This window comes from Hippopotamus amphibius, chromosome 17, assembly GCF_030028045.1.
Source record: "Hippopotamus amphibius kiboko isolate mHipAmp2 chromosome 17, mHipAmp2.hap2, whole genome shotgun sequence".
Taxonomy (NCBI): domain Eukaryota; kingdom Metazoa; phylum Chordata; class Mammalia; order Artiodactyla; family Hippopotamidae; genus Hippopotamus; species Hippopotamus amphibius.
In genome coordinates, this window is record NC_080202.1 from 35,777,991 (window position 1) to 35,803,549 (window position 25,559).

A 25,559-nucleotide genomic window follows, 5' to 3' on the forward strand; every position below is an offset into this window, starting at 1 on the left:
TGGCCAGTCGGAATGGCTACAGAGCGCCCCGCCCCGGGCTAGGAATACGCGTCAGAGGTGCTTTTTTGAGCGCGGCGGCTAGAGGGGGCTACGGAAGAGGGGATTCACGGCCTCTAGCCCTTCCTCGTCCTCCCCTTCCGGGTCCAGAAGATGTTCTTCCAAACAGGGAGGAGAACTCGCGTGGAGGCAGGGGCCTGCACACAATGCCCTCTTTCCCACCCTCCGCATCATCTGTAGCATTTCTCCGACTTGAAAGGACATTTCCATTTTTCCCTACCCCCACGACGTTTGGGGGCACCAGCCTGGGGACCTAAGTGTACCCAGAATCCTCCCCCCTCCTGTCTTATCGGTGAACTTCAGTCTTCAAAGGGGCTCCTTGAGCCTCGTGGCTGCCCAAAGCTATCAAGCATGAGTCTGAGAATGCCAGGAGACCATCCCTGGCCAAACTTCTTAGATTAGAGGAGAAACACGGAAGGAGAGGGACTGTCTGAGGTCCCACAGCACAGTATTCCGCACAGCCTGATCTCTGGACTTGGAGATTACAGCCCTTCCCTTTCTGTAAAGTGGGGGCAATAGGATCCATGAGATAATGGAAGCGAAAGTGCTCTGTAAACTGTAAAGCTCTGGAGAAAGGAAGGGGTCTTTTATTTATTTATAACTGACAGTGCGAGGCAATAGCTGCCCAGGGCTAGCCCACTGGCACAGCATGAGAGCTGGGAGAGGTCAGATTTAGAAGCCACCACTCAGTGATAGACTTAAGAAATAAAAGAAACAAAATCTCACTCTTTTACCAAGGACCTGCCAAAATGGGCCGTGTTCCCACCAAAACCGTGCAGAAGGCGCCCAGGTGATCAGTGAGAAGTAATGCAAGCACCTGGGCAATGAATTCTGTACCAACAAGCGCCTGTGTGAGGAGGTAGCCATTATTCCCAGTAAGAAGCTTCGCAAAGAGAAAGCAGGCTATGTCACACATCTGATGAAGCAGATTCAGAGAGGCTCAGTGAGAGGTGTCTCCATTAAGCTGTAGGAGGAGAGAGAGAGATAATTATGTGCCTGAGTTCTCAGTCCTGGATCAGGAGATCCTTGAAGTAGATCCTGACACTAAGGAAACGCTGAAACTCTTGAACTTTGGCAATCTCTTCAACCTACAGGTCACTCAGCCCACAGTTGGGATGAATTTCAAAACACCACGTGGAGCCTGTTGACTCTGCTGTGCTGTAATATTTTCACCCTAAACCTTGGACCAATATGGAAAAAAAAAAAAAGAAAAAAGTTTCTTTTTTTTGCAGATGGTAAGAGTATATAGAAATCACAAGAGATTCCATAGGCATGTTTTCAGAGTTATTAAGAGAGATCAGCAAGGTTGCTAGACAAAGTTTAACATCTAAATACAAATAAAATATAAAATTCAAGTGTTTCTATACATGAGCAATAATTTGTTAGAAACTATAATATCTTTGTAAAAAGAAATCATTCACAATAAAATCAAAATTGTACAGAACCCAGAAAAAAAGTTAGTAAAGATATTTAAAGATATTTGTGAAGAAAAACTATAGATTATAAAACCATTAAAACTATAGGCTATAAAAGGAATAAACTGAGAGATGGAGAGATGTATTAAGTTTAGGGATGAGGTGCCTCAATATCACAAAGACAGTTCTCTCCATAAAAATATGTCTATTTAGTGCAAGTCTGCTGAATATTCCAACAGGATTTTTCAAAGAGCAAGGCAAACTGATTCTAAAATTCATATGGGAGGGACTTCCCTGGTGGTGCTGTGGTTAAGAATCCGCCTGCCAATTCAGGGGACATGGGTTTGATCCCTGGTCCGGGAAGATTCCCATATGCTGTGGAGCAAAAAAGCCCCTTGGTCACAACTACTGAGCCTGCGCTCTAAAGCCCGTGAGCCACAACTACTGAGCCCGTGTGCCGCAGCTACTGAAGCCCACATGCCTAGAGCCTGTGCTCAACAAGAGAAGCCCCCGCTTGCCATGACTAGAGAAAGTGTGCACACAGCAACGAAGACCCAATGCAGCCAAATAAAATAAAATAAAATAAATTAAAAATTAAAAAATTGAAGTAAATAAATAAAATAAAATTCATATGGAAGAGCAGAGGACCAAGAAGAGACTAGACAATTCTGAAACGAAGACTTATTTGAAAGCGATAGTAATTAAAACAATGTGGTATTGGTGCTGGGCTAGACAAAGAGATCAATAGAATAGAGTGCCCAGAAACAGATCCAAGCATATGTGGGAATGTGATTTATGATGGCAGTGGCATTGCAACTCAGTGAGAGAGAACAGACAGTTCAATAAAGTGTTGTGACAATTGACTTTTCATCCATAAATATGAATTCCAGATGGATTAAAGACCTAAAAGTGAAAAACGAAACTTTAAAATAATTAGAAGAAAATGTAGGAGATCTCAGGGTAGGAAAAGTTTTCTTAGGTGAGAGAGACAACTCACAAAAGGTCAATTTCATTACATTACCAAAAAACAAAAAGCTTCCTTCTATGAAAATGACGTTATAAACAAAATTAAAAGACAAAATAGGGACTTCCCTGATAGTGCAGTGGTTGAGAATCCACCTGCCAACGCAGGGGACACAGGTTCAATCCCTGGTCCCGGAAGATCCCACATGCCACAGAGCCACTAAGTCTGTGTGCCACAACTACTGAACCCCCCACACCTAGAGAAGCCACTGCACTGAGAAGCCTGCTCGTCACAACTAGAGAAAGCCCATACTCAGCAACAAAGACCCAACACAGGCAATAAATTAAAAAAAAAAAAAAAGACAAAATATTGGCAGTGCATAAAGCAGATAAAAGTTTAGTATACAGGATATATAAAGACCACCCACAAATCAATAAAGCAAGCACAGAACTTTTGAGTGCCACCCCAAATGGCATTCTTTCCCTTATTCCTTGCTAATAGAATCCTGATTTAAAAATCAGGGGTCTAGGCTTTGCATGAGGCTGGGCCTTCCGCATCCCCATTATGTGAATAGGGATTGGCCTAAACAGAGCATGATAATACAGTTCCTCTTGTCAACGATTGCTTCAGGTGTGGACATGTGTGTAGCTCTGTCCACTGAGACCAGAAGGGAGACCTCCTATGGGCCTCTAGGAAAAAGACGCTGAGAAGTGTCTGCCTCTGGACATTGTTGTCTGCAGGAGCCAAGGCAGCCATCTTGGACCGTGAAGGGGCCAGTCTAGGAAGCTAACCACCGTGATGAGGAGGGTCTTATAGAAAGATGGAAAGCACCTCTTCCTTGATGTCACAGTCGAGGCTCTGAATGAACCAAACCTAGGACTCCTTGTTATGTGAGATAATAAAATTCCCTTTTTTGCTTAAGCCACTTCTTGTTGGGCTTTCTATGACTTGTATCAACAGCTGCACTGGATAGCGAAGGATGTGGACGTAAGCAGTTTGCCTGGAGGAAACCCAGATGGCCAATAAGCATGATAAGATGCTCCACCTCAGAGGCAGGGAATGCAGATTCAAATGAGATACCACTTCACACCCATCAGCCTGGCAAAAACAGAAAGTCTAGCAAGAGCAGATGTTGGCAAGGATGTGGTCAGATGGGACATCTTGTACAAATACTGGTGGCAAGAGCAGAAACTGGCTGAGAGAGCAGCTCAGCAGTACTAGTTTAGGTGACAGTGTGCCTGCAACCGTGGCTTCCTACTCCGACGTGTACACTCCAGAGATGGTTTAGACAAGCACAAGAGTGTTCATCGCAGCCCTGCTTATAACAGCAAAACAGATGAACAGCTCAAAGGCTGTCAGTAGAGGAACTGATGAATAAGGTGTGGCTTATTCATATGATGAAATAGTAAACAGAAGTTAAAATGAATGAAATCCACGCATATCAATGTGGCTTCACTGTGGAAAATACCTCAAGTGAAAAAAAGACACAAAATGACACACACAGCATGATGGTCATTATATACATTTTAATAATACAGAAAGCATTACTATATGTTGCTTTATAAATACTTAAATGTGTAGGGAAAATATGAAATTATGGGCTAGACTTAAAAGGGAAGGAAATTCTGACATATGTTATAACACGGGTGAATCTTGAGGACGTTATGCTATTCAAAATAAGCCAGTCACAAACGGACAAATACCGTATGATTCCATTTATATGATGTACCTAGAGTAGTCAAATTCACAGAGACAGGAAGTAGAATGGTGGTTGCCAGGGGCTGGGGGAGGGGCGGCTGGGGAGTTATTGTTTTGTGGGTAGGGGGTTTCAGTTTGGGAAGATGAAAAAGTTCTGGAGATGGATAATGGTGATTGGTTGCACAGCAATGCAAGTGCACTTGATGCCAATGAACTGTACACTTAAAATGGTTAACACAGTACATTTTATGTTATGTATATCTAACAATTAAAAATAGTAATTTAGAAATTATGGGCTATAAAGGATGCATTCTAAATTTGTGAGAGTGGGTAGGGTGAGCAACAGGACTGGGGAGAAAGAAAAAGGGGCTTCAGCTCAAACTCTCATGTTCTGTTTCTTTTATATGAAAGAACCTGCAGCAAAAATGACACAATGATAGCATTTTTTTTTTCCTGGCTGCACTGTGCAGCATGCAGGATCTTAGTTCCCAACCAGGGATTGAACCCTTGTCTCCTGCATTGGGAGTGTAGAGTCTTAACCACTGGACAACCAAGGAGGTCTCTGATAGCATTTATAAATTCTGTTTGTTATATGATTCTCTGAACTTTTCTTTTCTTTCTTTTTTTTTGGCCCCTACCAGGGATTGAACCTAGGCCCATGGCAGTGAAAGCACCAAGTCCTAACCACTGGACTGCCAGGGAATTCCCTGAACTTTTCTTATTTTTAAAGAAACTTTTCAAACTAAAAGTAAAAAAGTAAGTGTAAATTTTTTTTCCCTCTCTCTCTCTCTCTCAGAAAGAAGAGTTCTCTAAAGTAGAACTGCCCTGAAGTGGCAAGATTTGTCGCACCGACCCTCACTCTCAAGGCCACCTGAAGTGCAAGGGGTTGAATGTGAAGCCTGAAGGCTGCTGTTGCAGAGGATACCTGCGCCAGGCACATAAAGCCTGGCTGAGCTGGTGGAGCCAGTTGGGAGGGGAGCTGACAGGGCCAGGATCCGCTCGCCCTTGACCCTGTGCAGGTGAGGCAAAGTCTGGTGGGAATGGGACTCTGAGAGCCGAGCTCTTCCCCAGGCACCCACTGCAGATCCAGAGAGCAGATGAAAAATAGAAACCAACATCAAAACACAGGAATGTGTAATAATAGCAGTTGGAGCAGGGAGGAGAAAGAGTTCTTCGAATCTGCTGATGACAAAATAATATTGCTCAATCTTTCCTGTTATTTTTTTTTCTTTGACCTTCCTGCATATCTCTGGAGCTCCCACGGCTATGGCTGTCTGCTTTGCACAATACATATTTACAGACCCTCTAAGTCTGGCTAAATATAGGCTTTCTTTTACAGCAACTGATGATTTGGAGAAATCTTTCCTCTAGCCTACCCCTTCCCTGCCCCCAGCATGCACGCGCGCGCGCGCACGCACACACACACACACACACACACACACACGCACACACACACACACACACACACACACACACACACACACACACACACACACACACACACACACATCTACATCCTGACTCCTCCTTCTTGGTCTCCCTCGTGAATCTCCAAGATGTATCTGAACTTTCTAAGTGACACTAGAGCGAAGCATGGAAGGTGAATGAAAGAAAGGAGGGCAGAGCAGATGGACCCAGGCAAGGCAGTCTCCCAGCTGTGGGAGGACCCTAAGGGGCACTCTCTCTGCAGGGGAACTGGGGGACCTGAGACACAAGGAAGCAGGAATGAAAAATCCTTTGGGAGGTAGAGAAAGAAAGTCACCTTCACTCCAGGGTTGATCCCAAAAGATCTGAAGGAGCTGATGGCAGGGGTGCTTACATCTCAGAATTTCGCATAGTAGACCTTAAAAGGCAATGAGAGGCCCCACAGTCCAATGAAGATACACGTAGAGATGCAAATACTGATGCCCAGTTTCAGGCACACCTCCCCATGCATGTACACGTGTGCACACACACCCGTACATGTTCAGATATGCATGTAAGCAAAAACAGCCAGCACACCAAGCTCCTACTTTGTGTCAGGAGCTGTTCTAAATGTATTTAATCCTCACAACACTATGAGGTTGGTCTATTATCTCCATTTTCACAGATGAAATTTGTTGAAGGCCCTTAACTGGGAAGTGGCAGGTTGGAGATTCTAACAAAGATGGTCTGCCTTCAAAGTCCATGTGCTGCTCTGTTCTAGAATCAGGGATAACCAGGATGGCCTATGCTCAGAAGACACACTCAGACATTCAGATTTGAGCAATGTGAGGAAATTGAGGCTTAGGGAGTGGAAATGACTAGCTCAAGGTCACTCAGCAAATGGGTGGAGCCAGGGCTCAATTCAGACCTTGTGAATTCTGGTCCCTTACCTCCAAAATTGGTGAGTCACTTCCCACTTCATGTCTCAGCCTTCATCATTCCCCCTGGGAAGGGGTCAGCTAAGGGCCACTAAAGACCCTTCAACACTGACATCCTGGATTTGAGCTCTCCTGTATGTAAAACAAGAGGCAAGCATTTCCAGCATCTTCCAATTAGTCCGAGACCCTGGCAGAGGAGGACAGATGAAGGAGAGAGATTGGGGCAGGGGCCACTGGCTCACCACAAAATGACCAAAGAGCAGGGTCTAGGCCAGCCTTTGCTCAGATGACTCTAGCCACGGAAACACCACTTTCCAAGGCTGAGTCTCAAGGCCCCAGGGCCGGGAAGAGAAGGCAGTCTTGGCGCCCAGCCCAGATGTGAGCCCAGGGCACTAAGAGTTTAGGATTTATCGCAAATCAGGTCTCTCCCTGCCTTCATCACCCATCTTTGCAGTTAACACCTGGTGTTTAAAACTAGCAAGCCTCAAGGAACAGACTTAGAGCAGATTCTAGGGTAGGTGGCAAAACAGGGAGGGACTTTATCTGGAAGAAGGTTGGGGGCAGATTCTCTCTCCCTTAGAAGCCTCCAGACTTTTTAGCAAAAACTGGGAAAGACACACAGCCTATCTTCTGTGTTTCATCCACTTTCACCTCAGTTTACCCTTTCAGGGCACAGAAAGGCTAAGTGATTTGTCCAAGGTCACACAGCTAGTACGTGGTGGCTCCAGGATTTGAACTCTGGCAGCCTGGCTCCTGGGCCAGTTTTGGGAACCACTCTATTCCACGTCAGAGGTAAGGAAATAACTTCCATTCAAAGACCATCAGGCAACTCCATAAAGGATAAAGGAGAGGGAAAGAACCTGGGAGATAAGTGAGGATCTGAGGATCGCAGCCTGAGGAGTGAAAATTAGGTTCAAACCTTTCAGTTTGGGCGTAACCCTCCCCAAAGTAACCGTCCTCCTCACCCGACCCCGGCAGGTGTGATTACTGCCTCAGGCAGGCAGGGACCGGGTGGAGAAGATAACATGCCATTCCCCACCCCTCTCACTGGCCAGCCGGCAGGGTGCCCGACCCCAGGGAAGGGGTGAGTTGGTAAAGCTCTCATTGCTCCATAAAAGCTTCTTGGGGAATCCTGGCTAGTGGGTGTCTAACTGGGAGCCCAGGAAATAATGATCCCACTCATTAGCCTCAGTCATCCAAGCTCTGGGCTGGCTCCAACCTTCCTGCATCCCAAAGTACTTAAAAGGGGTTCACTCTTGGAAGTCAAGCATGCCAATAATTCTAGTTCACTCGAAGCTGCTGCTGGAGATGTTGTTGGGGGTCGGGGTGGGGGGTGTCCACTGGGCCTGACAGCTGGTTCTCAGCTCCTCCTCCCATCTTTAGAAGCTGGCTTCCTCACCTGGCCAGAAGCGTGGGCACAGACCCCTTGGGCTAGGACCAGTTAGAATGACTCACCAAAGGGTGTGGGAGATTTTGGGCAGAACACCCTGGGGCCTGCGCCCTCTCCCAATCCACATAAGAGCTTCTGAGGACACTGCCCAACCCCCCAACTAGGTGAGACTTCTGTCTCATCCAACTTCCATAGTGAGGCTGGGGAGGGGGGGTGCTGTGGGTGGGAAGGTTCAAGTCCCAGACTTGAGCTCGGAAACCCAAGTCCCAAAGCTCCTGCTCAGAATCCAAATCTTCCCTCTCCCTTAGCCTCAGGATTGCCAGCCTCAAGATCCAGTCCTGTGATTCCTGGCCCCTCCCTGTCCCAATATTCAGGGTTCCCAGGCGGCTTCCCACACCCCATCCCCCATGCTCCTTTGCACGTGCTAACCAGTTTATATCCCACAAAACCCACACACATCCCAACAGTGGAGGGGTGAGAGGATTCCTTTCCACAGCCCTTCTAGGCAAGGGGGGGCGGGTAGTGAGAGATTTGGAAGAAGAGGAAGAGGATGGAAGGGAAGAGGGCGGGGGAGGAGGCAGAAGCTGCAGGAAGGCCTGAGATGCAGGAAGCAGCTGGGAGTGGGGGGAGGCTTTGTGCCTGAGTTGTTCTCTGGGTCCTAGGGTCCACAATGTTCATCATTTTCTGGGATCTGTGGAGTGAATGATCTGGATCTGTCATGGTCTACCGGGTGGCCCTTCACTTCCAGGCCCCGGCAGCTGGGGAAGGGTAGAGGGCCACCCCAGGCCCCTTGTTGTGTATGTGGGGGTTGGGGGAGCATCAGAACAGCTGCCAGCACAGGGGACATGTAGGTAACTGCCACCCTTTCCCCTCCTTCCCTACACACACTTGCACACAGTGACTAGATTCCTTCAGATCAGAGATACAAGCAAGAGCTCTCGCTGGTGAAACTCTGGACCCAGGACTCCAGAATTCCTCCTCCAAAACTCCTTCTTCCTGTTTGAGAGGCAGGAGTGCCCTAGCAGGGCCAGGAAGACAGGGATTCCGCCCCCTCCTTTCCAGCCTGGGTGCAGTGCAGGTAGGTGACAGGACACCTTCTTCAGAATTCCAGAGGGCAAAAGCCAGCTTTGGGCTGCCACCTAGGTGATGAGGACCATCTGCTTTCTCCCTTCCCCTTCCTCCTCCGGCACAAGGCCAGCAACGCTGGGCTAAGGTTTCACGTTTTAAAGGGTGCAAAAGGTTCCCTGTGGGAAATTGTTAAGATGCAGATTCCAGGGCCAGCCTCTGAGATTCTGCTTCACAAAGGTTGAAGGATAATTCAGAAATCTGAATTTTTAAGATTTTCAAAGTGAACTGTACTAGGGAGCGCCAAGAACCTTGAAGGAAACGATCCTTTGCCACTCCCCACTATCCCCACTCCACACCTGGGGTAGAGGAGGGCCACACTGAGACCACAGTGGTTGGATTGACCCCCAGTATGTAGTGGGGGTGCGGTTATGCAGGTTGTGAAAAGCCACAGTCAGAGGTTGGGATGGAAAGGTTGAAGAGGACTGGCCGGCGTCTGGGGTCGGTGGAACGCGGTGGCGAGGGACGGGCAGGGGAGGGGAATACAATCGGGTGGAGGGGAAGGGGAGGGCTCACAGGCTCCGGCCCCGGAAATCCGATCCCTTTAGGACCCAGAGGTGCCAGTCCCCCAGCGGCGGCGGCGAGAAGGGCAGCCGCTTGGTCTCCGGCTGCCGCCGCTCCGGCAGAGCCAGAGAAAGACCGAGGCTCGGGGCGCGGGGGGGAGGGAGGGAGGGAGGGTAGCGCGGCGGCGGAGCGGCCCGGGCCGGCCGAGCAACCATGGGCGCCCGGGTGCCGGGCCCCCCGAGAGCCAAGGCCCCCGGCCGGGGTGGGGGGTGCCGGGGCTAGCAGCCCCGCTGACAGCCGCCTCGGACGATGTGAACCGGCGCCTCCGCTGCTGCTTCGCGGGCAGGGCGCGCGGTCCCACCGGCCCCGGCCGTCGCTTTTCTAATTTGGGTGGGGGTGACCGTACCAGGCCTCTCGGGCTTTGGCAGAGGGGCTGGCTGTCTTTGGCAGCTTGACTGGGGGAGGCGACCCACACAGGACGCTCAGAGATTCCACCCCCCCCCCCTTTTTTTAAAGCGAGGTTAATTGTTTTGGGCAGCTTGGTTTTGGGGGGAGGCTTAAAAAGGCCTTTCGGGGTTCCTTTTCTCTGGGGGAGGGGGCGGTGGTCCCGACTTGGCCAGCCGCCTGTTGGAAGGGGGGAGCGGGAAGCGTGGGGATGAGAACCCTGCTCCCCCCACTATGATGAAGACGGAGCCGCGGGGGCCCGGGGGTCCCCTCCGGAGCGCCTCCCCGCACCGCAGCGCCTACGAGGCGGGCATCCAGGCTCTGAAGCCGCCCGACGCGCCCGGGCCCGACGAGGCACCCAAGGCGGCCCACCACAAGAAATATGGCTCCAACGTCCACCGCATCAAAAGTATGTTCCTGCAGATGGGCACGACGGCGGGCGAGGCGGGCGGCGGCGCGGGCCCCAGCGAGGCCCTGCGGGCGCCCGAGCGCGGCGTGCGCCTGTCGCTGCCGCGGGCCAGCAGCCTGAACGAGAACGTGGACCACAGCGCCCTGCTGAAGCTGGGCACCAGCGTGTCGGAGCGCGTGAGCCGCTTCGACTCCAAGCCCGCGCCCTCCGCGCAGCCCGCGCCGCCGCCGCACCCGCCGTCCCGGCTGCAGGAGACGCGGAAGCTCTTCGAACGGAGCGTCCCGGCGGCCGCGGGCGGCGACAAGGAGGCCGCGGCGCGGCGGCTGCTGAGACAGGAGCGCGCCGGCCTGCAGGACCGGAAGCTGGACGTCGTGGTGCGCTTCAACGGCAGCACCGAGGCGCTGGACAAGCTGGACGCCGACGCCGTGTCGCCGACGGTCAGCCAGCTCAGCGCTGTCTTTGAGAAGGCCGACTCGAGGACCGGCCTCCACCGCGGGCCCGGGCTGCCCAGGGCCGCGGCCGCCGGGGCTCCCCAGGTCAACTCGAAGCTGATCAGCAAGCGGTCCCGGGTGTTTCAGCCGCCCCCGCCGCCTCCCGCCCCGTCGGGGGATGCCCCAGCCGAGAAGGAGCGCGGCCCCGGGGGGCAGCAGCACCCGCAGCACCGGGTGGCCCCCGCCCGGCCGCCCCCCAAGCCTCGGGAGGTGCGCAAGATTAAGCCGGTGGAGGTGGAGGAGAGCGGGGAGTCGGAGGCCGAGGCGGCGCCCGCGGAGGTGATCCAGGCGGAGGTGACTGTCCACGCGGCCCTGGAGAATGGCAGCGCCTTGGCCACCGCCGCCAGCCCCGCGCCCGAGGAGCAGAAGGCCCAGGCGGCCCCCGAGGAGGAGGCGGCGGCGGCGACCGTGACCGTGGCGGTGCCTGAGAGAGGGGTGGGCAATGGCCGGGTTCCGGACGTGGCCCCCGAGGAGGTGGACGAGTCCAAGAAGGAGGACTTCTCGGAGGCGGACTTGGTGGACGTGAGCGCCTACAGTGGGCTGGGGGAGGACTCTGGGGGCAGTGCCCTGGAGGAGGACGACGACGAAGACGAGGAGGAAGGGGAGCCCCCCTACGAGCCCGAGTCGGGGTGCGTGGAGATCCCGGGGCTCTCGGAGGAAGAGGACCCAGCCCCGAGCCGCAAGATCCATTTCAGCACGGCGCCCATCCAAGTAAGTGAGCCCCCCTCCCCGCCCCCGCGCCGCCCCTGCCACGTGCACGCAGTCGCCCCCGCCTCGCCAGCCAGCCGGGTTTGGCAGGCTGACTCAGCCCTGTCACCCAGCCCCCTTCCCAGAAGTTACCACCCTGAGGGGGGCGTGGGGGACTTCCAGCTGTTTGTCAGAAGGAGAAGATTTTTAGGCCTGAGACGGGGTGGCCCGCCCCGACCTGCCCTCAGGTTCCTCTGCCCGCTGCCCCGCCCAGCCCTGGGGCGCACCCGCCCTTCCTCGGGCGGGTCCTGGGACACCTGCTTTCCCTTCCTTTCCCAGACAGTCTCTCTCCAGAGGCTGCTGGAGGCCTGGGTTTGGGTGGTGGGAAGGGGGTGTGTGTGTGTGTGTGTGTGTGTGTGTGTGTGTGTGTGTGTGTGTCCCCTCAGGAGAGCCTCCCCACTCTGGTCCTTGCTCCACTCTGGGCTGGAGGGGACTGGGGAGCTTAGAAACACCCCTGCCTGCCCCCTGCGCCAGAGCTGCATAGGGGCCCGAGGAGCCGGGAACTTCCCAAAAGGAAGGTGCAGGGGACCGCAGCCCTTCCTCCAAACTATCTGTAGCCTTCACCCCAACTTTGCAGAAGTGAAAGAGGGAAGCAGGTCTGTGAGGTTGAGCTGAGCTGGGGCCATGTGACTGGGGGCCCTGTTCCCTGGGGTCTGGGCTGGGCCAGCTCCTGAGGTGGGGTTACAGGATTCCACAGCAATCAGGCACTTTCTGTGGTTTTTGAGGAGGCGAGGCCTTCAGCAGGGTATGGAGAAGGCAGTGGGGCTGGGAAACCCCCAGGTGCCTGGCAGCAGCCTCCTGCTTTTGCTCTTGGCCTTGGCAGGCCCCAGGCGCTCTTGCCTTATTCTCTGGGGGCCTTGAAAGAGGTTTGGGAGCTGCCTCTTTTGGGGGGAGCTCAGTTGCACGCATGCACACGCACACACACACCCACTGCTGGTGATTTGTTTGTGGGTTGTGCCAGTGCCCTGAGATCCTCAGGAGAATGTTGATGGTGCGATCCCTGGGAGAATTAAGAACCCCAGCCCCCACTCCCTTCCTACTACCCTCCATTCTGGGCTGGCACATTCAGCCTAAAGGCTCTTTCTCACCACCCCGGGCTCGGCTGTGCCTCACTCCAAGTCTGCTTGATGCGGGTGTCCAGGCCAAGGAAAGTCCAGTCTTCGCCTCTCCCCAGTCCAGCCCTCATCTGTTGGATGTGAAGTTTCTGTAACTCCTGGACCCTGAAGTTTCCTGTGATCTGCCCCAGCATCTTCACGTCTGTTCCTCTCCCACGTCCCACCCCAGGGGGCCTGGAGAGTGCTACTCCTTGCCCAGGCCAGCCCCTTCCCCCAGGCTGTCCCCTCACAAGCCCTTTCCCCTCCCCTCGCCTCTTCTGAAGGTGCTGGGATCCTGGAGAGAGAGAATTGAAGATGGTGGGGTGTTTATTGGGACACTGAGGATGGAGGTGGGGACCACTGAGGGGGTCAGGACCCCCACCACCACTGGCAGTTCTCTGAGCTGTCTGATCCGCTCAGGTGAAGTTTGATCTTTTAATCCTGGGCCTCTGACTGTCTATATTTGACACCTTACCCTGATTTTTGGGTAAAAAATAGCACGATTTGGAGCAGTGCTCTCTGATTCCCTGGTGACTGTTGCTTGCCTGTGTGTGGGGGCCTCAGGTGTGTGGTGCCGCCTTTGTGTGTCTGACTTTTGACCTCGCTGGGAATTTCCTCCTCCCCACCCTGGTTCTCCCTCCCTCTGCCCCCACCCCTGCATTGATACTAAGTCCAGGGCCTGTGTCCCTCAGATGACCCAGTTGTTGCCTTTATGGAGGCTTCTGCCGAGGACAGAGAGCTCAACTCCACGTTGTCACCTGGAGAGGGGGCACTGGGTCCAGGGCCCTCGGCTAGGCTGGGCACGTGGTGGTGGGCTGCGTGAGTGGTGGTCTGGGGCCTCTGAGACCGAGGCCTGGGTTTCCTGCAGGGGGCAGGATTTGCTAGGCTGAGAAAAGAGGGGAGGGCAAAGCCCAGGACAGGCTGTGAGGGTGTTTTGGAGGTCACGGGGGTGTGTGTGTGTGTGTAATTGCGTGTGCTTATGCATGGAGGGGAGGGGTTTGGTGGACCTAGGCCACCACATAGACTGAGGGATGAAGGGACCCTCTCTGCTGGACTAGAGGGTAAGGGTCAAGGCACTTGGGATGCAGAAGTGGGCTAAAGCCAGTTTGCCGGGTCTAGGCACATGCCAGCTCCTGTCCCAGGGCCTGGGGCGTATGTGCAGTGGGGACAAAGTCTCGGTGACCCGTCTCATCCTGCTCTGCTACGGGCTAACCCCCATGACCTTGGGCAGCGGACCGGGCATCTTGCACTATGTGTGGACAAGGTGGCCCATCCCTCCCAGGAGCTTGGGGCCGCTGGCCAGATGTCAGGGGGGCAGTCTGACCACTGCACAGGGGACGAGGAGCTTTAAGGGTTTGCACTCAACTTTCTCTGATGCTGTGAAATTGAGGGCAGTAAGTTAAGTGACCACATAAACCCCCAGCTAGGAGCACTGTTGTGGGAGCAGTGAGTCTTGAGGGGGTGATACCAAACCAAGGCTGGGACACGAGAGCGCTGCTGCTGGCCTGGGTGCCTGTGGGGCCTGCTCCTGGAGGAGGGGGGCCCTGGCAGGGGCCTCGGGGGAGACCGGTGCCCCACTCCAGCTGCTCAGGCCTCAGGCCCAGCTCTCTGGTAGAGCTGCCGCCACCCTTTGTCGCCCCCGCTTGGCTCCAAGTGGTGCCAACCTGTCGCTGCAGGCGGTGAACAGGAACACGTCATGGTACCCCAAATGGTGCTCATTAAGCTCCCACTAGGGGCACCCTGCCTGGGCCCAGAATTGGGTACTCCTGCAGAGCCCTTGTCCTACCTTCTCTTCTCTTTGGAGGAGGGACAGGCTAGGGTATTCCCCTTTCTGCTGAGAGACAGTAAGGCCGGGTTCGCTGTGGACAGTGTCAGAGCTGCCACCTCCCTGCTCCTTGCTCTCTGCAGGGCACTGGTCCCAGGATCTCTGCCCAGGCCTCCTAGTACCCTGGAGATAAGGTGCATACCTCAGAGAGCTGTGGTTCTAGAGGGAGACTGAGGCCTGGCCGTGTGGACAAGGCCATAGGGGCTCCTCAGGAGGAGGGCCTGCCCTTTCTCCATGGGGTTAGAGGTGGTCCTTCCTGCCTCCCTCCTCCACCCTGGCCTCCACTTCAAGTTCAGGTCAGCTGGGTCCTGGGTGCCCCCTGCCTCTTTCTACCTCTCTTGCTTCCCTGCCCCGCCCCCTGCATCACACGCCCCGCCCCCCGCCCCCCCAATCTGGCATCCTCTAGCATCTCCACTCTTTCTCGCCTCCTGCTCTTTCCCTCTTCTACTCAGCCTGTTCCTTCCTCTCTCCTGCTGTGGGTGTTCATGTCCACCCTCGCCTCTGTCTGGGACAGGGGCTGTCTGTCAATCTCTCTCTGACTCGGGGACCTGGATTCTTGAGTGTGACAGTTTCTCCGGCACTGACCTTCTTTTCCTACTCCAGCTGGCGTGCTTGTGTGGTCAGGGCTGCAGGAGAGAGTAACGGTATGGATGGGACAAGGCTGGGTCCCTTCCTCTCTTGCCCCACAGCTCCGGAGCTAGAAGGGCCCCCACTCTGAGCTGGGGTCATCCCGGGCTGGGGGAGGCCTCACCCGGACCTGTCTGGGGGTGGGTGAGGCCTGTGGCAGGAGGGGAGCACGGTGGGTGGCACGGCCTGTCCTTTCAGCCGCCTCTCACCAGTTTAGCCCGTGCCCTCCTGTGGGCCCCTCTGACAAGTGGCCTCCTCCCCAGGTGTTCAGCACCTACTCCAATGAGGATTACGATCGTCGCAACGAGGACGTGGACCCCATGGCAGCCTCCGCTGAGTACGAGCTGGAGAAGCGGGTGGAGAGGTTGGAGCTGTTCCCTGTGGAGCTGGAGAAGGGTGAGCCAGGCCGCCTGGGCCTCCTCCCTTGTGCCGGCTTCCGTCTTGGACCCTCAGGGGCTTACACAGGGATGTTCTGCTTCTCTTTCTTAATGGCCTCTGCCAGCGCCCCGCAGCGGACTCAGCCCAGCCCAAGTTCCCACCACCACCGCCACCCCTGTCATGCTGCACGGGGAGCACTGTGGGCTGGGTCCTGGGCTTTGTCGGCCGAACCGTGACGGGAGAGTGATGGTGGGGCAGGGGGCAGGCGTGGGTGGAGTGGCGTCATCTAACTATATCTTCATGCACAGTGAGGGGGCTGAGAAAAGAAGGGAGGGGCCGCTATAACAGCATTTAACAGGAGACCTGACCAGACTTGGGGGGATCCCCAAGGAAGTGATGCTTGAGTTGAGCTCTGAAGAGGCGATCAGGGGAGCGTGCCAGAGGGAGGAGAGACCTGGTGGGTTCGGAGGCTGGGGGAACCGGGCATTTGCACACCACACTTGTTTGGTGTGCATACAAGGCCTTGTAGACCACTTTTTTCTCAGATGGACTGGAAGCCTTGCAAGGCGTGGGAAAGGTATTCTAGAGGGACCACACCAGGCTGTGCTGTGGGGTGAAGGGTTTATAAGTAGATGGAGAGGGGCCGCTGCGGTGTGGACCAGGTGGTGGCCGTCCAGGAAGTGGGTGAACTTGTGAGATTCTTGGGGGGTGGGATCAGCAGGATTAGGTGGTTACTTGGCTTCCACGGAGGCTATGAGCGGGAGGGAGGAATCCAGGTGGCGCCCAGGCCCCATGAAGGAGTGGCAGACGGGAAAAGCCTGTTTGTAGGGGAAGATCATGAGTTTGGATGTCAGAGGCCCGTGAGACAGGCAGGGGTAGCTGTGGAGCGAGGAGAGGGTCTCAGGAGAAAAGCAGGAGGTCTTGTGTCACTGAGGCTGTGAGCAGGGATGAGACTGCTTAGGGAGAGGGAAGACCCACCCCATTGTGGTTCTCCCCACCTGTCCCTGTGGCCACCACGCACCTTCATCTGCGTACAGATAGTACCCCCTCAGCACCTTCTCCGGATGGGCCAGAGGGCAGGCCGTGACCCAAGAGCATCGTAGTTGGCTTGGCAAAGGGGGGGTGGAGAGACCCATGTTCCTTCCCCAGGTGTGGGACATCCCCACGTGGAGACTGCTGCTTGAGGTGAGGCTGTGCCTCAGTGTGAGGGTTGGGGAAGGGGGGTCTCTCACGCTGTCCCCTGCAAGCCCCAGGCTGGACCTCCTCATCCCATCCCCCTGCTGGCTTCTCATCACCCTCTGCTTCACAGACTCTGAGGGCCTGGGCATCAGCATCATTGGCATGGGGGCCGGAGCAGACATGGGCCTGGAGAAGCTGGGCATCTTCGTCAAGACTGTGACTGAGGGTGGTGCAGCCCATCGGGACGGCAGGTACCACCTCCCCCTCCCTGATCAGCCATCGTCTGTGGGGCGGGCCACTGCCTGTGTGGGGCTCAGACGCTCATGGAGCACTGCTGTGCCAGGTGCTGGTCCAGGCCCCGGGGGTGCAGTGAACAAAACGGATGAAACGCTGGCTCTCATGGCACTTGCACACTAGGGGGTATGTGTAGGTGTTGTATGTCCTGGTTTTGAGTGTATGTTGGGTCATGGTGTGGAGAGCACAGGTATGGAGGCTCTGTGCCTAGTAGGGTACATACGAGCTTTTTTTTTTTTTTTTTGGTTTAGCAAACATTGAGTCCTTGACACTGTTGTAGGGCTGGTGCCAGGCCCTGGGGAGTCAGTGATGAGGGCCTTGCCCTCAGGAAGCATGTAGTGTAGTGAGGCAGATGGACATTCAGGTGGATACACAGAAAATGGTGAAATGGAGAAAAATCCAGGGTGCCGCCGAAGCCTAAAACAGGAGGGCTTGACCTCTCTGGGTATTAGGGAAGTCTTCCTGGAGGAAGTGATGTTGGAGTTGAGACCTGAAGCGTGAGCAGGCGTTCGCTAAGCTGAGGGAGGGGGTGTGCAAGGCATTCTAGGCGAGGCACCAAAAGCAGACAGGCATGGCTGGAGCTAGAGACCACAAGGGATCAGGTACGGGGTGAGGCTAGAAGAGCCGCTGGGGGCGTGCTGGGGAGGAGGCTGCTGCTCGCCTGTGTGCCTATGTGTGGCCTCTGCGGCTGGAGGGTGTGAATTCTGTGGGTCAGAGGGCTCGTGGAAGAGCCCCTGGAGTTCTGGGCGGCCCGGTGACCCCTCTGGAGCCTCCTGACTCTGTGTGGATGGCAGAGGGGGAGTGGGAACAGCTGTAGGGCACCCCTGGGTTGTTGTACGTTAAAGGTGGGTATCAGGGGTACCTTAGGGTACCTCGTAAGCCCAGATCCCTCGATGTGACAGAGGCGAGTGGGTGTCCCTGTCAGGGTGGGGGTCACGCTGCTAGGGGTGGGCTGCCTCATTCAGGGAGCTTCTGTCTGCTGCAGCCCAGGTGGCATGGCAGGCTGGGGTTGAGGGGTCAGAGAAAAGGAAGGGGACCATCCCTGCTGTTTCACTTTGCTCTGCATTTGAACCTTCCAGAGCCTTTCCCGTGGTCACTTATTGGCTGACTGGGGAGTGTGTGTGCATGTGAGAGTGTCCCCTCATGGGGCGTGTGGGGGTGAGCTGTTTACAATAGGCCATTTCCTCCATTTCCCTGTGGGAGCCCTGCAGGGAGGCCTGGTGCTCTGGGGGAGGTGAGAGTGGAAGAAGGAGGTGGCTGAGGGTCCCTCCCACGCGTTCATCCCCATAGGTGGCCCGTCCGGACCACCCCCATCTCTCTCCTTCCTGTGTGGAGGATAAGGGCTTCCAGCGCCACAGCTGGACTGTGTTGGGGACGATGTACCTGCTTGGCTGGGGGTTGGCGGGTTGACCCTGTGGGACTGTGTGTGAACATGGGTCTCAGGTATTTGGAGGAAATCTGCGGACTCAGGTCTGTGTGGAAATGGGTGTGTAAGAGGGTTGTGTATCAGGTGTGTGCTGCAGGCCCTTGCTGGTGTGTGTGGCCGTGATGAACTTCTGTGGATGTCACACTGGTCTGTCAGGTGTGATGGAGGAGGGGACTAGCATGTGATTCGTCACGGCAAGTGTGCTTGCTGCCATTCTGGTCCTGGATGCCTGTGTCTGGTGTGCTCACCTAGGTCTCACTGCCCATGGGCCTGGTTGATACCTGATCCTCCGGCCTCATGCATCTTATGCAGGTAGACAAAGTACCAGGTCCCTGTGGGGACTGAGCGTTGAGTTACTGATGGGAGGGGGGCCATGTCTACCCCAGCTCCACAGTTCCCCTCGTGACCCCCTAACCAATGTCTTCTCCCCTAGGATCCAGGTGAACGACCTCCTGGTGGAAGTGGATGGAACGAGTCTGGTGGGAGTGACCCAGAGTTTTGCAGCCTCTGTGCTCCGGAACACCAAGGGCCGTGTGCGGTGAGGCCTGGGAGGGTGGGGGCGGTCGGGGAGTGGGAGCACACAGGAGGCTTAGCCCTCATCTGGCCACTTTGCCCACCTGCCCGCACCCAGTTAAGACTCTTGGTGGCCCAACTTATACAGAAGTTTCTACTGCCACCCTGCGAGAAGGAACTGCCGTGTGCATTTCCCATGCCCTGTCCGCCTCCACATCTCTAGCCCCTGACTGCTGCTAGCCACCAGCACTGAGGCTTCAAGGCGCATTGCCTGCCACCCCTCCAGGCTGGCCTCTTGGGCTTATTCCCCTTTCACCCTGCCTGTCCTGACTCATTCATTGAAGATCCAAGATGTGCAGGGAGAATGCCATCCAAACTAGGGTTTATCCCTCCCTCCTCTCTAGCCTTCTGTAGTCCTATGAGGACTCTCCTCCCTGGGTCTGTCAGTTAGGTGGGTTGGGTTAGAAAGCTCCCTGTGTTCCTCTGGCAGAACGTTCAGGGACCACTCCCTGCCCCCTCCAAGAGGAGCACTGCCCCCAGGAAAGGGTGGTAGAGAAACAGGATGTGGGTGGCCACGGAGAGGAGGGGCCGGTGCCTGGAAGTTCCACTGTTTCCTCTCCATCCTAATCTCCAGTTGCCATCGTCCCACCCCTTCCTGAAGCTCAGGGCCTTGGAGCGCACACAAGACACCCGGCTGCAGACCCAGGGTCAGCTTCGCCAGTCCCCTGCCTCATTTTCTCCCTTGTGGTGGGGGAAGAGCTCCTGCCCTGGCACCTTCTGAACTCCTGTCCCCTGCAGCCCAGCCCAAAGTTTGACAGACATGTCCCTTCCTCCCAAACTGGCCAGGAGGGCTGATGGGCCTCTGCTTCTCCTGGGAAGGAAACCCAGTAAGGGCCCCCGGCTCCCCCATCCATTATTAACACTGTGCAGTCTCTGGACTCAGTCCTCTCATTTCACCTCCCCTGGGAGGAGCTGGGTGTGGAGGCGGGCCTGCCGGCTGGGAGGGTAGTGGCACTTTCCGGCTAAGGACAGAGACAAAGGGGATGATGCTGGTGCCTCTGCAGATTTATGATTGGCCGGGAGCGGCCCGGTGAGCAGAGTGAGGTGGCCCAGCTAATTCAGCAGACCCTGGAACAGGAGCGATGGCAGCGGGAGATGATGGAGCAGAGATACGCCCAGTACGGGGAGGACGACGAGGAGGTAGGACTCTGCCTGCCTGGCAGCGTCATTGCCCTCTGGTGGCTTGATGGAGTATTACAGCCGTCCTCTGCCTCTGCCACTTTCCAGGCCTTGTGAAGAACAGCAGAGCAACACTCCTGTCCTGGGGGAGCCCCCAATCTAAGGGAGGCGATGCAGACGTTGCCCTGAAAGAACCTCTAGTCTGATGGGAGAGTCACACCCTCTGTTTTCATAAAGCCTTCCTGGTCCTGCAAGGAAAACATACCCTCTAAGAGCCCCCACTCTGAGGGGACGCTCGTCTGAGGAAGGACTCAGCCCCAGACCTCAGGGCGGAAAGCAGAGGCTGTTTCTCCAGGGGTCTCAGTCTTACAGGGGAATTAGTCCTGCCTTCAGGGGACTCTCCGGGTTGTTGGGGGTAGACACAAACCATGCCCCTGCTGTGGCCCCCAGGCTGCTGGGGGAGGCGTGAGCCACACCGCTGGACCGCCTCCAGCCTGACATGGGCAGACTGCTGCAGGTCTGAGCCCTAGCCGCCAGGGCTGAGAGAGGCTGGGGTGGGCAGGGTGCACAGCCTCCTGTCTCCCTCACAGACGGGAGAATATGCCACTGACGAGGACGAGGAGCTGAGCCCCACGTTCCCAGGCGGCGAGATGGCCATCGAGGTGTTCGAGCTGGCAGAGAACGAGGACGCCTTGTCCCCTGTGGACATGGAGCCTGAGAAGCTTGTGCACAAGTTCAAGGAGGTGGGCGGAGGGGTCCCTGGGCTGGTGGAAGGCAAGGGCAGGCTAGTATCCAGCCCTGCAGCGCTGCCTACCCCAGCCAGAGCTGAGTGTCTGCGCCTCTGCCCCCACAGCTTCAGATCAAGCATGCAGTGACTGAGGCAGAGATCCAGCAGCTGAAAAGGAAGGTAAGAATGGCGGGGAGTGGGGGTGGGGGCTGGGGGGACAACCCCCCACCCTCATACCTGCACACACCAAGCCTTGCCCACCACCCACAGGTGCAGAGAGAACAGGCTGCTCTGAGGTGAGGGAGAGTCGTGTTAAGTGCTCAAACTCTGGACCCATCTCTCCACCACTCACTTGATGCTCTGGGCCTCATTCTCCTTACCCATAAGATGGGTTGATAATAGTGCCAACACCATAGGATCATTGTGAGGGTAAACTAGAATAATACGTGTAAAGTCCTTAGTACAGCATCTGAGACATAACAGGCGCTCAATAAAAAGTTGAGCTATCAGCTGTCAGCACTCTAATAGCTGAATGTGGATATCTTCACGTTCAAACAGTCCCACACGTGTCCTCTACGTACAAGCCCAGCGGTGAATGTAAACCACCTAGAGATCCACACACCAGCCCTGCCCCAGGCACATGGTACCCACAGATCCACTCACCCAGACACCTAGAGACACCCACTCTGCACAGACATGACATGAGGACAATGGACCCGTGCTTCCCATGGCAGGACCTCTGTGTCCGTCTGCTGCTGTATCTGTCTGCTGTGAGACACAAGAAGAGTGTCACGGGACGTGCGCATTCTCACAGAGATGCTCATGCTACCAGATGGTGCCCACCTGCAGACACACACTAAGTGCCATGTACAGACGCCCACAAAGCACACTGGGTGCCAGCACCCTCACAGGCACAGATACGCAGATGTCCGATACGCGGCCTGTACTGGGTCCCAGCTCCCTTGGGGCTTCCCGTGTGGCGGGGAGAGGCAGGGGCACACGGGCTGTGCAGACACGGTGCACCCCGGTACCTGCGTGTGTGCACCCATGTGTGGGTTTAGACCAGCCCACCCGGAGAGAGGAGAGTGTGAAGCTGAGCCCTATGGGGAGGGCAGGGTTTAGATGAGGCAGAGGAAGGGCATTCCTGGCAGGAGACAAGCATGAGCTTGGAGGCTGGCTTTGGAAGGAGGCCCACTGGCTGTGGCAGCCATTCCTGTGGGGGAGAAGTGGGAGACAGCGCTGGACTGCCAGGTGGGCTGCGCTTGCAGTGTCCTGACTCCCCACTAAGGACTCTTAGTCCTTGATCCTGTGGCCGTATGGTGCTGTGAGGGGGAAGGTCACTGCTGACAAAGTGGGGGGCATGAGGGTGAGCAGGGCTTGGAGGCCAGCGAACCAAGTAGAGGCCCGGGTGGTGCCCTGGCAGGGGTGGGCAGGGCTGCCCAGGGCACAGGCAGAGAGTATGGAGAGGAAGGGTGGATTCGAGTTGCATTCTCCAGGTCCAGGTGACAGGCCGTGTTCCTGGGTAGATCAGAGCATGAAGGGGAGGAGCTGCTGGGCGCCTTCTAGGTGCCCAGCACCATCTAGTCCCTGTGACGGGCAAAAGCATGTTTGATCCTTGCGCTTGCGCCGTTTAGTCTGCACACCGACATCTGTATCACAGAAGCCGACACGGGCTCTGTAGGAGAGGACAGGGCCGCTGAGCCCCTAGAGCCGGCAGAGCCTGATGCAGCGGGGCTGTGTGTGGGCCGTGCTGTCTGAGGGAATCACAGCAGATTTCTGGGAAGTGATGCACTGAGCAGAGAGCCTAAGGGTGAGCTAGTGGAAAATGATGAGGCAGTGGGAGGGTAGATGGGGGCATTCCAGGCACAGAGAACAGCAAGGCAAAGGCCCTGCAGCAAGAGGGAATGTGGCAGGTCTGAGGATGTGCAGGAAGGCCTGCGTGGCTGGGACACAGGGAGCAAGGGGTGTTTGCAGGCAACAAGGTTGGAGGGGCAGGCGGGGGCTTGAAGCTGAGCACTGGGGTGGCAGTGAGATGACGGCACCTGTGGACGAAGGTGGGCTAGTCAGAAAAAGGAATAGGTTTATGTGGGTGGGGCCAGGTTTGGGGCAGGGTGCCTCTGAGGAGCTGGGAGTGAAGCTGGGCTGGAGGCTCAGGGCTCAGTGCACAGAGGTGGTGAAGAAGGTGAGCACAGAGAGAACAGAGGCCCCAGGACTGGGCTGTGGGGGCTGGGAGGTGTGCACTGGGCTGGCCAGGGAGCTGGGAGTGGAGCCAGGACTCTTAAGGAAGCCACAGAAGCCAGGGCTGCAGAGAGGGCATAGAGGGCAATGGTGACCCTCCCCTGCCCTGTTCTTTTACATCTAGCATCTCACTGCAGCCTTTGTGAACTTGGCAAGGCAGGAATCACTCCCACTCTACAAATGGGAGGACTAAGGCTTAAGACAGAAGTGGCCTTACCCCACGTCATCGAGCTAATCAGTGACAAACCTGGGCGTCCTGCCTTCTGGGAGTGTGGCACGTGTCAGGGCCCCTGGCCGGGAAGGCTGAGGCTGGGGTCCCACCTCCTCCCTCTCCAGCGTTTGGTTCTCAGGCTCAGCCAAGGAGAGTCTGTAGTTGGGGGACAGTGGGCTCCATATCTGCAGAGACTCTGGCCCCCACCAACCCAGGGCTGTTCCTCTCTCTCAGCTGCAGAGCCTGGAGCAGGAGAAGGGGCGGTGGCGGGTGGAGAAGGCCCAGCTGGAGCAGAGTGTGGAGGAGAACAAGGAGCGCATGGAAAAACTGGAGGGCTACTGGGGCGAGGCCCAGAGCCTGTGCCAGGCTGTGGACGAGCACCTGCGGGAGACCCAGGCCCAGTACCAGGCCCTGGAGCGCAAGTACAGCAAGGCCAAGCGCCTCATCAAGGACTATCAGCAGAAGTACGTGGCTGGGGCCTGCGGGCTGGGAGTCCTGGGCCTAGGGAGGACTGAGAGGCCTGTGGGGGCACTCCCTCCACACCCCAACCAAGGAGGGAGGCAAGGAGCTCAGAAGTTGGAGGGCCCTGTGGTGGGGGTGCCTGGGGTTGTAATGACTGCTAGCGCCAATAATCCAGGCCCCAGAGGCTTTGGGGAGACCTGGGACCTCCCGACCTGAGAACAGCGAGCGGGCAGGCGCTGCCCAGGCAGAGCCGAGGACAGGGCTGAGGACCCTGAGACTCTCCAGATGGAAGCCAGACCACACACCCTCACCCACTGTCTGTCTCCCACTGATCCCAGGGAGATTGAGTTCCTGAAAAAGGAGACGGCACAGCGCCGGGTTCTAGAGGAGTCAGAGCTGGCGAGGAAGGAAGAGATGGACAAGCTCCTGGACAAGGTAGGCCCAGGGGTGCCCTAGGGGCAGGAGGAGAGAGGAGTCATGCTGCTGTCTGGGAGCTCAGGGTCATGTCCCCTCCAGGAGGGCACAGGGGCGGGGCCCATGCCTGGTGCCCAGGCCTGACGCCCTCTCCCCTTTGGTTTTCAGATCTCGGAACTGGAAGGAAACCTGCAAACACTGAGGAATTCCAATTCTACTTAACAGGAATCATTCCTTGACCGGACAGTAATTAATCTCCTCCCATTGTCCTCCCTTCCCTGTCCTCAATACTTCACCCCGCCCCTACCAGCCTGGGGACAGGTGCCCCGACTCCCCCACCCCTCCACCCCCCTCCCCCAGCTTCAGGGACCAGAGGGCCCACATCACAGGCCCCCTTAAGGTGGCCCGGGCAGACAGGTGGCTGGAAGGATGGCCTCCTTGCCTGTGGGCTGAGGCACAGAGGCCGTGGGATGCCAAGGGCTGACCTGGGTGGTGGATGGACACAAGGACCTGCAGACCAAACTGCCAGACTTTACAACCTCCAGCCTTTGTCTCTGGACTGGAAAGGGGCTGGGGGCTCTCCCAGCATCTCACCACCTGGAGGCTGCTCCCCGCTCATGGGGCTCCTCGGTGGCCCCTGGGCCTCTTGACTGGAGACTCCACCTTCTTGACCCTTCCCCCCTCCCCCATCAGCGTGCTGTTCTGTTGCATTCTGACCCTCCTGCTGGGAGGGGTTGCCTCCATACCTCTCCTCCCATCCCTGTCCGCCCTCCCAGGAGGGATAGAGTCCACCCTGAGCCTGGAGGCTGGGCCTGGCCCTGCACTGATTTCCCGTGTGTCCTTCATGAAAAGGGGAGAGCCCAGGACCCCTGGTGTCCAGCTCCCCCTTTTCCTGGGGCAGCAGCCCTCAATTTCTCCTTGTGCCTGCCCTCCCCCAGGTGCCAAATAGCCATAACCTCTTCCTGGAACTGTTCTGTGGCCTCTTTGGGGTCCGGCTTTCCTGGCCAAGCCTGGGAATGAGAGGGAGGAGAGGAGGTCCGCTTAGGGGGCCTGGTTTTCGGCAAGGGGAACATTTCTCACTGGAAAGCCAGGCCCTGTCCTGCCCTACCCAGGCCACACCTGGAAGCCTTGTACTAACATCGCAGAGATTCAGCCTTACCCCACCCACACCCACAGTGTTCTGATGTTTTGACTGGAGGGCAAAATTTTACTACTTTTCATCTTTTTGGAGACCAGGGCTGCCCTGCTGGCAGCCTGCTTTCTAAGTGAAATCAACTCCGTTTCCCCACGTTAACCCCAAATTGGGGCTTGGACCAAGGGAAGTGAGACGCCCCCCCCCCCCAGGTCCCCTCCCCTTTCATATTACATCTCTCAGTTTACCTCTTCTTCATGTCCCTGCCTCAGCC

At 56.3% G+C, this 25,559-nt stretch overlaps 1 protein-coding gene and 1 pseudogene across 1 annotated transcript; both read left to right on the forward strand.

The window, feature by feature from the left end:
• The first annotated feature begins 806 nt into the window (after positions 1-806).
• Positions 807-1,205, forward strand: LOC130839569 (40S ribosomal protein S17-like; annotated as a pseudogene).
• Positions 1,206-9,644: 8,439 nt separating this feature from the next.
• On the forward strand, positions 9,645-25,437 carry PPP1R9B (protein phosphatase 1 regulatory subunit 9B). The gene is made up of 10 exons (XM_057714243.1): positions 9,645-11,550; positions 15,396-15,528; positions 16,820-16,940; positions 18,843-18,947; positions 19,987-20,122; positions 20,692-20,844; positions 20,955-21,008; positions 23,512-23,741; positions 24,078-24,174; positions 24,322-25,437. The coding sequence occupies exons 1-10, from the start codon at positions 10,174-10,176 to the stop codon at positions 24,373-24,375; spliced, it is 2,460 nt and encodes an 819-aa protein (XP_057570226.1). The 5' UTR covers positions 9,645-10,173; the 3' UTR covers positions 24,376-25,437.
• The last annotated feature ends 122 nt before the right edge of the window (positions 25,438-25,559 follow it).